The sequence below is a fragment of the Crinia signifera genome, chromosome 6, assembly GCF_055691185.1.
Source record: "Crinia signifera chromosome 6, ASM5569118v1, whole genome shotgun sequence".
Classification (NCBI taxonomy): Eukaryota; Metazoa; Chordata; class Amphibia; order Anura; family Myobatrachidae; genus Crinia; species Crinia signifera.
Window position 1 is genome coordinate 169,739,195 of NC_139222.1, and position 12,884 is coordinate 169,752,078.

The 12,884-nt window shown below is 45.9% G+C and overlaps 1 protein-coding gene across 1 annotated transcript; it reads right to left on the reverse strand.

Moving 5' to 3' along the window:
• Nucleotides 1–1,086: 1,086 nt before the first annotated feature.
• Nucleotides 1,087–8,240, reverse strand: LOC146008612 (uncharacterized). Its single transcript, XM_083148086.1, has 2 exons — nucleotides 3,746–8,240; nucleotides 1,087–1,776 (listed from the first exon to the last, which is right to left on the reverse strand). Exon 1 carries the CDS (start codon nucleotides 6,697–6,699, stop codon nucleotides 4,582–4,584), a length of 2,118 nt encoding a protein of 705 aa, XP_083004212.1. The 5' UTR covers nucleotides 6,700–8,240; the 3' UTR covers nucleotides 1,087–1,776; nucleotides 3,746–4,581.
• Nucleotides 8,241–12,884: the final 4,644 nt, after the last annotated feature.

Genomic DNA, 12,884 nt, shown 5'->3' on the forward strand with positions numbered 1-12,884 from the left:
GAGAGGAGGCAGTGGTTCGCTGGCTGGGGAAGCCCGGTATGGTATGGAGTGGAATGTTACAGGAATTTCACCGTTTTGTTCGGCTCGATAGGGCTCCCGACATATTAGTGTTGCACGTGGGAGGGAATGACCTTGGGAGCAGACCATTTAGGGAGTTGATACGGGATATCAAGTTTGATCTCCTACGTTTATGGGCAATGTTTCCAGAGGTGATCACAGTTTGGTCGGATATTGTGCCGCGCCGTTATTGGAGGGATGCAAGGTCGGCTGACAAGATCAATAAGGCACGGATAAAAGTCAACAGGGCAATTGGGCGTTTTATGGCTAGAAACGGCGCGGTGGTGGTGAGGCACAAGGAACTTGAGTCTGGTGCCGGTGCTTTTTGGAGAGGAGACGGTGTACATTTGAACGCTGTAGGGATCGATGTTTGGTCCTTGGGACTACAGGAAGGAATAGAAACAGCGTTCCGGATGTGGGGGGGGTCGCCCGGGGTCAAGGGCTTAACCCCGTGCTTGGTGGCGGAGGGGGGTCCTCGAGGTTGGTGGCATTGAGGCTTAATTATGCGGCGGGGAGGGCCCCATGAGGGGGCTGGACTCCCCTGGGTGAGGCTAATTAATGAGCACTGGGTGTTGACAATTGGTGCCCTCGAGCCAATCGCTATCGGCTGGGGGTAACAACTCCTGGAAGTGCTTAGAGGTGTGGATATATATATTTGAGGGCCTCGGGGACCACCTTCCGTGGGAATGTTTTGGGTTATTGTTAAAAATGGTATTGTTTCAATAAAGATGGCTGCTGTGGCCAATTTTATCCAACAAGAGAGTTATGTCATTTGTGGGGGGATAATTGGGCACAGCGATTAGACAATACCCTGTCATGTAGGAGCCGGACTGGAGGCAAAGCCTGGGGGTAGGCTCCCCTGACAGGGTTTGTAGGGAGCTGACTAGCTGGACAGTCATAGAAGGGGTGTCTAAGGAGAGGGTCATAGGGGGAGGGGCTTAACAGGGTGTAGTAAGGGTATATAAGCAGGGTGCAGGCAGGAAATAGGGGTCACTGGGAGATTTTTCTGAACAGCTCCCACCCACCCTCCCTAATTTTATAATTTTTAGGAAGAATTATTGATAGGTTGTCTTTTGTCACAGTGGCCTGTGCGGAGGGGGGTCCTCGAGGTTGGTGGCATTGAGGCTTAATTATGCGGCGGGGAGGGCCCCATGAGGGGGCTGGACTCCCCTGGGTGAGGCTAATTAATGAGCACTGGGTGTTGACAATTGGTGCCCTCGAGCCAATCGCTATCGGCTGGGGGTAACAACTCCTGGAAGTGCTTAGAGGTGTGGATATATATATTTGAGGGCCTCGGGGACCACCTTCCGTGGGAATGTTTTGGGTTATTGTTAAAAATGGTATTGTTTCAATAAAGATGGCTGCTGTGGCCAATTTTATCCAACAAGAGAGTTATGTCATTTGTGGGGGGATAATTGGGCACAGCGATTAGACAATACCCTGTCATGGTTTTTGCGATGCGTGCTGTCTCAAGGTAAATTTTTTCGCTGTTCTGTGCTTGCTGCGTGAATGCTGCCTCACATCGCCCTTGTTGTGCACCCCAGTTCTCAAAAAAATCAGCAATAGGGCCACCCGACACCGGTGTTGGGCTGAAGGTTAATTGTGGGCTACGTAGCCTTTGGGTGGGTGGAGTTGATGGGGTCATTTGCCGCAAATGCTGCCTGTAGGGCGGCTCCTCTTCTATATCTCTGTTGGCATCATCCTCAGGAATGACAACACCTATAATAAAGAGCCATAACATGACTATTAGTACACTGCCATATTTCATATATCCAGTACAAATACCTCATCTCAATAAGTCACTTGTGTTAGCCAATTTGTACTTGTCGCCAAATATGTGACACTGATAAGTAAACAGATGATGTATACTATATACCTAACATCACACATGTGAAAATCACACCTACACCTGGTGTAATACTACAAATTTCAGTATGTATGTACACTTTTTTACACTTAAGCACATTTTAATATGAACAATCTGGATGGACGGACAGCACATATCATTCAAATTTTTAGTCCCATCCCACACACATACAAAATTTCTAACATACTTACAAATTGTTGGGAAATGAGTTAGGGTGCATACACACTGTACAATTTTGTTGACCAATTTGGTTGAAAGACATTTCCATTGAACCCAGTGTCCTGGATGAAAGATGTTGAAGAAAAATATGGACAACAGACGAAAGTTCTAGCTACAGTTTATAGGCTCTTTTTGCAAGATATTCAAATTGAGCTGCACGCACAGTTGACAAACAATCGTGATAAACAATTGGCGGGTATGCGCATCATCATTCGTAATTTGCTTGTTGTCAGTATCTTTCGTCCAGGACACTGGGTTCAATGGAAATGTCTTTCAACTAAATTGGTCATAAAAATTGTACAGTGTGTATGCACCTTAAGTGTGATTGGGCACTATTACACATTGATAAGGGTGAGTGAACATTTAAAGGGGGTGTGGTATAAGATCCTTATGTTGTATTCAAATTAAAGTGTCGTTTTGCCAAAATGGCCCATTAGGCAAGCAGAATGACAGTCATGTTGGGAAACATGCTGTGCTGCCAGCTGTGTTGAGGTAACATTTTTGATATAAAATTGTACTTTCAGTGAGATTAGCACTATTGCCTTTCATTCAATGTGAGTGTAGTTGACAATTTTGACATACATGGCTAGAAGCATGTGCAGTGCAGGTGGGCCACATGTAACATGTGTGTGATGATATCAGACGGGGTACAGGTGTGTGATCGTTACCTGATGGTTCTGTTTTCCTTTTGGTACTGCTTGGCTGCGACCTGCCTGCTACACTCGCCTGCAATTCAGAGGGCGGAGGGACAAAGGCACCCTGGGATGGTAATACCCCAAAACAACCACACAGAATGGTCGCCACACATGAGGACGGTGATCAAAATAATTTAATTTACGGCAGGAGGGATCAAGAATCACCGCTATGAAAGGGGTTAAACAATTCAATAACAATGACACTGGAATGCAATAATTGGCAAAAAGATACATATAAAGACAATTCTCCTGTATGATATTGTGCACAATGGGGTCACTGTGGCATTTGTAGGCCACACCTCACACAATACACTGCAATAATAAGTGCAATATACTGTTTCCAACAATCAATGCAATGAAAGACAAACAATAATAATGTCCTATGAAGAGGATACCGTGCGCGATGGTGCCATCTGTAACCTCTGCAGGCCGCAATTCGCACGGTATACTGCGTCACCAATAGCACTAGGACCACATTGCAAATAATTCTAACCATCAATCAAATGACTTGCAATCACATTTAAATAAATGACAGTAATATGCCACAGATTATACCTTGTGTTAATAACAGTAAGTGTCCAGATACCAAAGAATAAGTCCCTGAACTGCGCAGTTCTACAATAGCAGAAGGTACCTGTTGGGCCTAGGTGCACCGTAATTGAAGTAGCAACTACTGTAATGCAGAATTTGTAATCCAAGGCAAAGGGTGTCCAATACTGCGTGTAACTCAAATAAAAGGTTTCCAATAAATGGCCCAGTCAGCCTTCAGGCTGTGATCACAGGACTAGGACTTGGGAAGTACAGGCCCTAATTGAAACAGGGGCAAGGGCTTGTCAGTGTGGGCATAGCATGACAGTTCCTGGGGTAATGGTGGGTGGCAAGTGTGAGTGGGGCAGTGTCAGGGTACCTGAGGCTTGGTTGCCAGCTCCTGTTGCTGACTTCTGCCAGTCACGACTCCATGTGCTGCAACACTCTGCTGGCTCCCTGCTGTTCCTGTTACTGCTGTGAGGCACAGGCCTCCTGCCCTTATGCTGCCAAACAATGCTGTGGTCCTCTCTCTCTGGTCCCTACTGTCAGTCTGGGCACCTTCTCCCTGCAGACGCTGGTCACCGCAGAACACTCCCCACATGCTGCTCCGCTTGGGATCTCTCTCTCAGCTCAGTCCTCCTGCTCACTCATTACACAGCAGGGGCTCTCCCTCTCTCTCCTTCCTGGCTCCTCTCACTGCACACAGCACACACTTGTTACACTCAAATCTGCCCAGCAACAGCAGGGCTCTAACTTCCTGCTTCTCTCCCAGCACCTTGCCAAGTCCTAAAGTCCCCTCCTGTCCTCCGTGCTGCTGCGGGGTAGCTGCCTAGCAACCCTCCAAAATCCTGTGTATTTTTAGGCAGCATTGGCCACCAATGATTCTGTGACACAAAAAGGGGTACTCCAGTTCTGGCTTGTCACATGCCTCCCCGCTAGAAGAATGCCCGTCCGCGGGCATTATGGCTTAAGAAACAAAAGTACTGGTACAGTCTCTTATTTAGAAACAAAACATTAAAAGGTCACATTACCTTTAATCTGTGAAACATCTTTACATTTTGGCATAACATTAACACATTTACATTCAGGGCGGGTTACCTAAGCCTGGTAAAAGCCTGTCAACTATGGGGCCTGGGTTGTGCAGAGGCATGTCCCCCATGGATTCCCTGCCCCTCCGCCTCAGGCAAGTCTTCTCTCATGTTCTTTGACTGCAACTTAAATCACTGCATGCGTTCGGCATGGAGCACGTGATTCCTCTTTTCCACTTTTTCTGGACCGGTTGATGGCCTGTTGTATCAAGCACAGGAATTCTTCTCCTGTAATCGCCCTACACTCCTGGTCATCACTAGGTTTTTCTTCTCTGGGACGGGTCTCAGACTTTTCAGCTGTGTTTGTGAATTCCGTAGTGGCCTCTGCTTTGGGCGGTGGCATAGCTGCCTCTGGGCTTTTGGGTTCCAATGGTTCTATTTTCTTTGTCACAGGCATGTGTGCCACAACTTCAGGGCATCTCTTCCGTTCAGCGGTACTAGCATCTGCCTGGTCACCTGTATCTCCCATTCTTGGGGTGTACTCGTGTTCGGCTCCAGGCCTCTCTTCTTTAGGCTGGGCCTTGGCCTTCTTTGCTTCCCTTGGGGTTTCTGCAGGGACATTAGGTTGAGACGGTGGCCTAATGTGCTCTGGAGGACACTGTGGTTTAATTGCATTTTCATGGCACTGTTGCACTGCCTCACTCTTACCCCGTATGTCTGGTCTCTCGCTTGTTTCTAGCCGTTCCTTTTGTATTGAGACTTTGGGTTCCGGTGGTCGTGGCGTCTGATCACCCTGGGGAGGATTGGTGCTAGGTCGGTCAATTTTGCCATGAACATCCGGTAGTCCTCTTTCTCTCTGGCTGTGTTGACCATGCAGCTGGTGCCTGTATGGATCATTGCAGTGTTGCGCGAAGCGTCGACCTTCACTGCGGTTTGTCACGTATGTGCTGCCTCTCACTGCAGCACCACCGGGGCCTGTTACATTAGTCGCCTTGATGCCTCTTTTTCCATTGGTCAGTTCAAATTCAACCCATTCTCCGTTTCCTAGGCTTCGGAAGTATTTGTTCCTAGGGGTCTTCTGGATGCCAGTATAGTGCACATATATGGTTCTCCTATTGTCTGCCCTTATGAAGCCATAGCCACATGCTACACTGAACCACAATACCTGTCCGGTCAACTTTCTTGCTCTGACTCGCTGATCCTCAGTGTCAGGTGATATTCTCGCTGTGGTCTGATTTTGCATGAGCTCTCGCGGACTTAGTGGCGGGTTTCTTTCCGAGGGTCGGTCCTCCTCATTTAAAATGTCCTGATGACAATTTCTTTCGATATGTCTGCTCTGTTGGCATATCGGCCTGACCTCTTTGTTGAATTGATCGGTTGAGCTTCTTCCTGTTCCTCCAGCCGCACTCCACCAAGGTCGGCCTCCTCTATCTCTTCGTGCATGCCATTCATTGTGTCTGGCTTCACTCTGTTCCAGCCTTTGCCCCATTTGGGCGAGGCCTAAGGCCAGCTCGGTGAGCTTACTGTTGATGACAGCCAATGGATCTGGGCCTGCTGGGGTTTGTGATTCTTGGAGAACCGCTTCTCTCTTTCCACTAGCCCCCTGGTGTCCGACTTCGTAGTGGCCCTCCACATCTTCCTCTTCCACGTCCTCAGCGTCGACATTCAGGTCCCGTTCCAGTATTTGCAGAGCTGACTCTTTGAGCTCGGTGAATGTGCAGCCTCTTTCCTGCCGCTCCAACATTCGGAGTTGGGCGCGGATACTTTCTTCCCGTGCACCTTCTACAAAGAGTCCTATGAGGATTTCATCGGCTTGTTGTATCTCTCGAGGGTCTAGTGCCTGTACAGCCTTCATGGCCTCGTGCAGGCCCAGCGCAAAGTCGCGCAGCGTTTCACCCGGTTTCTGTTTCCTAGAGTACAGTCTACATTTCACTGCCGATATAGTCTTTGAGTCGAAGATCTTCGCAAGTTTCCCGAATATTTTGTCTACCGTCGATTTTTCATCCTTGGACCACGACTTGACTTCTCTCAGGGCAGAACCTTTTAGCTGTGCCATCAGGATCTCTATTCTCTGTTTCCCACTCAGATTGTACAATTCAAAAGTTGATTTCATCCTGTCCCGGAATTTTTTGGAAGTACTTGTACCTTGAGTACGTGTGTTTCCCGAGTACGTAGGCATCCATGCTGCACCAAAATAGTATGGCATTGTGATCGGTGCCGCCATCGCCATGGGTGCATTATTTCCTCTGGGTGGTGTTGGTAGCAGTCTTCGGCCTGACCTGGCTGGAGTTTGGGGTTCCGACATGTTGTCCGGTCCTGTTCGTAGACGCCAAGTGTGATGATATCAGACGGGGTACAGGTGTGTGATCGTTACCTGATGGTTCTGTTTTCCTTTTGGTACTGCTTGGCTGCGACCTGCCTGCTACACTCGCCTGCAATTCAGAGGGCGGAGGGACAAAGGCACCCTGGGATGGTAATACCCCAAAACAACCACACAGAATGGTCGCCACACATGAGGACGGTGATCAAAATAATTTAATTTACGGCAGGAGGGATCAAGAATCACCGCTATGAAAGGGGTTAAACAATTCAATAACAATGACACTGGAATGCAATAATTGGCAAAAAGATACATATAAAGACAATTCTCCTGTATGATATTGTGCACAATGGGGTCACTGTGGCATTTGTAGGCCACACCTCACACAATACACTGCAATAATAAGTGCAATATACTGTTTCCAACAATCAATGCAATGAAAGACAAACAATAATAATGTCCTATGAAGAGGATACCGTGCGCGATGGTGCCATCTGTAACCTCTGCAGGCCGCAATTCGCACGGTATACTGCGTCACCAATAGCACTAGGACCACATTGCAAATAATTCTAACCATCAATCAAATGACTTGCAATCACATTTAAATAAATGACAGTAATATGCCACAGATTATACCTTGTGTTAATAACAGTAAGTGTCCAGATACCAAAGAATAAGTCCCTGAACTGCGCAGTTCTACAATAGCAGAAGGTACCTGTTGGGCCTAGGTGCACCGTAATTGAAGTAGCAACTACTGTAATGCAGAATTTGTAATCCAAGGCAAAGGGTGTCCAATACTGCGTGTAACTCAAATAAAAGGTTTCCAATAAATGGCCCAGTCAGCCTTCAGGCTGTGATCACAGGACTAGGACTTGGGAAGTACAGGCCCTAATTGAAACAGGGGCAAGGGCTTGTCAGTGTGGGCATAGCATGACAGTTCCTGGGGTAATGGTGGGTGGCAAGTGTGAGTGGGGCAGTGTCAGGGTACCTGAGGCTTGGTTGCCAGCTCCTGTTGCTGACTTCTGCCAGTCACGACTCCATGTGCTGCAACACTCTGCTGGCTCCCTGCTGTTCCTGTTACTGCTGTGAGGCACAGGCCTCCTGCCCTTATGCTGCCAAACAATGCTGTGGTCCTCTCTCTCTGGTCCCTACTGTCAGTCTGGGCACCTTCTCCCTGCAGACGCTGGTCACCGCAGAACACTCCCCACATGCTGCTCCGCTTGGGATCTCTCTCTCAGCTCAGTCCTCCTGCTCACTCATTACACAGCAGGGGCTCTCCCTCTCTCTCCTTCCTGGCTCCTCTCACTGCACACAGCACACACTTGTTACACTCAAATCTGCCCAGCAACAGCAGGGCTCTAACTTCCTGCTTCTCTCCCAGCACCTTGCCAAGTCCTAAAGTCCCCTCCTGTCCTCCGTGCTGCTGCGGGGTAGCTGCCTAGCAACCCTCCAAAATCCTGTGTATTTTTAGGCAGCATTGGCCACCAATGATTCTGTGACACAAAAAGGGGTACTCCAGTTCTGGCTTGTCACATGTGCAGCAAGTTACATTTGCCTGGGGTGTGTGGGCACTGAAATGTAAATTGCTGTTGCCTCTAATCCACAAACATTTACTCTGCATATGATTCCCAGCAACAAAACTCGAACAAATCCATATGTTTCTATACATGTTACATCTGACCCATCTGCACTGCACATGTGTTTGGTGAATTGTTATGGCAATTAGTACAGAGTTCAGCAACAAAGACATTTGGTTGTGCACCAATGAGCCTGCTGCACCCAAAGCCCACATAAAGCACACACTCACTTAATCATTAATGTATGTTGTTTAACCTGTGATTATTTAAAAATGATTAGTGACCCACACAGTATTATTAGTGATTACATTTGCTCATTACATGGTCAATTCCAAATACAGGAAGTGTGTCTAATAAAATAATCAATGTATGAGAAATGGCTAAATCCTGGCTGAAAAGCAAAAACACTCTGGACTTTCCCAGTAATTATGTAATGATGTCAGCTGCAGCACTGATGGACTGGCCAAACAAGCCTGTATCAAATTAGGTGAGGGGAACCATTAATTACAATTGAATCTTTTTAGCAGAGATTTGGTTATGTGATGGCAAGGGAGTTATTTTGAGTAGACACTTACAGATGTTATGTTTGATGTATGTGATTGGAACATAAATCTGGGAATGTATGGGTGGAAATGACAAGTGCAATAATTGTTGCCCACGCTTTGAACAAGTGTTCAGACAGACAAATTATTTTACACCGTTTGCTTGATGACATATGTACGAAAGATAAATTGTGTACCTTTAACATTGAGTACATGGCTAAATTTTGAATTCTCATCTGGTAGCATAATTGCCATGCATTTGTTGTTCAACATATACATCATACATAATATCTGTGTGTGTGTAGGCACCTATATTGCACAAGCATACACACCATACAATAACCCAATCTGTACACATTGTCCACTACAGGAGGGGCATAATGTTATGTTCATGCACTTCCCTATTGATGTATGATTCCCATCACCTGTGCTGAAGTAGCAACAACACAAATTATGGTATTGCACACAGTTGTAATCAGACATGAGATGGGAGTGCAGTAAAGTAGCATTGTGTTCCTCCTGGAGAGGGTCATGGTAGGTGTTATGAGCACCATTACATACAGTATTGTTACCTTCATGTGTGTCTTGTGGCAGAGTAAGGTGGCGTGGTGGTGTGAGGACAGGTGGACGGATCTTCATTGGGCCAAGTGGTGCTGTAGACTGTGTGTCACATGCAGTTGCTAAATGGTAAAAAGACATTGAAATAAATTATTGTTTGCACTTTAAGACTTGTCATTTGTATTTGTCATCAATATGTCACAATATGTACCTGTAATAAGATCATCATCACTGTCCCGCGGGGCGACTGACACAGTTGCCGTTGCAGTAGCCTTTTTTAAACGGCCAGAACCAGCAGCAGTACATGATGCTGTGCATATCAAAATATTACAATTAACATACATTGACTTAAAAAAGAAACATGAAAATGTGAGATGTATGTATGTATGTATATATGATAGAGAGAAAGAAACATATACACACACATATAAACACTTTGAAATGTGTCCACTTGAGAGCACAAATTATTACCCATTTCAACATCAAAGAAATTTCCAGGAGTAAGGTCCACTGAAGTGGGTGATGACCTCCTCTGAGGGCGTAAAGGTGCTGTCAGATTTCCCACAGGAGATGCTGTATTTTTGTTAAAACACAATTTATTTTACCAATATAGAGCAACACAGAGCTAATGTACCTAATAATGTGTGCATAACTACATTATAAAACACACCTGTATCCACATTAAATAAATCAACATGTGTCACTTCCAATGCAGTAGATGCAGAAGTCATGTGACTTTTTGTGGGTACTGAGCGTTTTGCTGCAGGACGAGATGCTGTAAAGAGATAAGAAGAGAACCATCAGTTTATTGAAAGAGAGACAGGCCCTTATTCAGATCTGTGCGGCCGGAGCCGCATACGGTGCTCCGGCCGCACAAACCAATCCCCGCCCACAATACGGATCGCCACGGCCGTCCGTACACGGACGGCTGGCGATCCGCATGAAAATGGTGGGGCGTACGCCTCCACCATGGTGGGAGCTGCCCCCTGCATTCAATGGTCTGCGACCATCGAAGGCAGGGCCGCACGCCCCACCAGCTCCCGCAAGCTGAGACCACACGGACAATCGTCCGTGTGAAAGCTTGTATGGGGGCGGAGAACTGACATCCGGCGATGTCAGCTTTCCGCCCCCATCACTGGCGTCATAGCCTCATTACCATGCATACGCCCCGCGTTTGCATGGGAACGCCCATGAAACGCGGGGCGTATGCATAGGGAAATGAGGGTATGAAGCCCCTCACGCCCCTATACGCCCCCTTTGCGGCGTATGAAATTTTTGTGCGGCGAATTCCCCTGCACATGCGCAGAATGACCTCTGCGCATGTGCAGAGCGAAAACATCGGCGGTACGGCCGCACGCGGGCCGTACCGCACAGACCAGAATAAGGGCCACAGAGAGATAAAGAGAGAGAGAGATAAAGAGAGAGAGAGGAAAGAGATAAGGGATTTATGGGAAAGCACACCTGAGTCCACATTGAAGACATCATCCTGGCCTTGCTCTTCTGAAATTGTGGCTGATGTCCTGGGAGTTTTCGAGGGGACTGAACGTCTTGCTGCAGGACGAGATGCTGTAAAGAGATAAGAAGAGAAACATCAGTTTATTGAAAGAGAGACAGAGAGATAAAGAGAGAGAGATAAAGAGAGAGAGAGGAAAGAGATAAGGGATTTATGGGAAAGCACACCTGAGTCCACATTGAAGACATCATCCTGGCCTTGCTCTTCTGAAATTGTGGCTGATGTCCTGGGAGTTCTCGAGGGGACTGAACGTCTTGCTGCAGGACGAGATGCTGTAAAGAGATAAGAAGAGAAACATCAGTTTATTGAAATACACAGACAGGCAGAGAGCAAGAGAGACATGGAAGAAGATGTACTAATCACAAGTGGAAACATGTAAAGGACGACAATCCTAATCATTTATACATTTTACTAACACAGTATGTGACACAGTAGCGGATTGGCTGGCTTTTTATATGTCTCCATTTCTCAACTTTTGAGCCTTACATAATGTGGGCCACATAGAGAATATAAAGTGACAATGGCACTATTTGAATACATGCCTGTGTCATCAGCACAATAATCCGGCTCATCTTCACCCACAGAAGCAGAACTAGTTTGATGTTGTGGCGGTCGTAGGCGAGTTGAAACACCACGGGATGTGTGTTGTTGTTTCTCTTTAGACTTATGGGTGCCCATATGTTGGTGTCCAGACAGTGGTGAGGCAGAAGGAGTTCCTGTCCTTTGTTTTTTTCGACGGGGTTCTGTGATGAGAAATACACAACCACAACACAACATCATTAGCATCACAATGAGCAACCACTATGAAATCAGAGATGACGTACAACAACACACAAACATGACACCTTCATTACAAGAGCAGTACAATAATGTGCTGAAAAGTTTTTTTAAACTGGATAAGATTTTTAAAATATACATGATGTTTGCACATGCATAACACACATGAATGGCTCACAATTTCAACACAATATTCATGCATGTTTGAAGGTGCATGTACATTTTTTACAAAAACCTTGCAATATATTTTTGCCCAACACCAAATTGCCGTTGCTAGCACAACAATTCCTCTAATCACAGACACAATCCTAAAATATAAACAGAAAGAGTGCATACAAAAATGCACACACAAACATAAATATCAATTAGTTTAACACATGTGAACAGGTTCCATATTGCAAAGTTACATTGAAAAACACACCATGAGCAGGACATGCATGTATGTTTATATATTTTAACATAGACATTAAAAAAACAACCAATGTGTTGAAGCATTATGGACTTCACTTTACACAACAATAAAACTTTTTACATGGAGGAAACCATGTGCACTGCAGGTGGGGCAGATGTTACTTGTGCACAGATAATGATATTGAGCTCAGCGATTGCTTTTCTGTGCAGGGACAATACTGTGTGCTTTATGGTTACATAGCAATATAGATCTCACTTTGAAGTTCCACACCCAAATCGAATGATCTCTGCACAAGTTACATCTGTCACCCTGAAGTGAATCTATTTTGGCAAAGAGAATATCCATTTTGCTAAGTTATAGTGAGGTTGAATAACACAAAATTATAACAGTGGAAGGACATGACTGTGAGGTCTTGTGGTTTGCAGTGTTTGTGCACACCAAACATGTGCTATTGTGTTGTAATGCAAACAGTGTGTGCTATACAATTACCCAATACACTAAACATGTGTGCATTCCAAGTAATTACCTTCACATGTCAACATACTGTTTGTGTCGACCAAATGTGTACATAAAAAGTGTTATGCAAACAACTAAACCATGTGATGTTGATTGCATGTGTACATTACAATAATAATGAAATGGGTGCGTGCCTCATTGGTGAGTAAACAATGTCAGTTACTGTATGTGTGATGCTGCATTTTACATTTTCTAGCATTCTACAATGACAGCAATGACCACTACTCACCAGCATGATGTGCATCGGTATCAAGCGCACCAGGTGGCGTTAGGAC

Bases quoted from the DNA above. Each gene is read 5' to 3' on its own strand.
- LOC146008612 (XM_083148086.1), bottom strand. From the start codon at position 6,699: ATGTCGGAACCCCAAACTCCAGCCAGGTCAGGCCGAAGACTGCTACCA.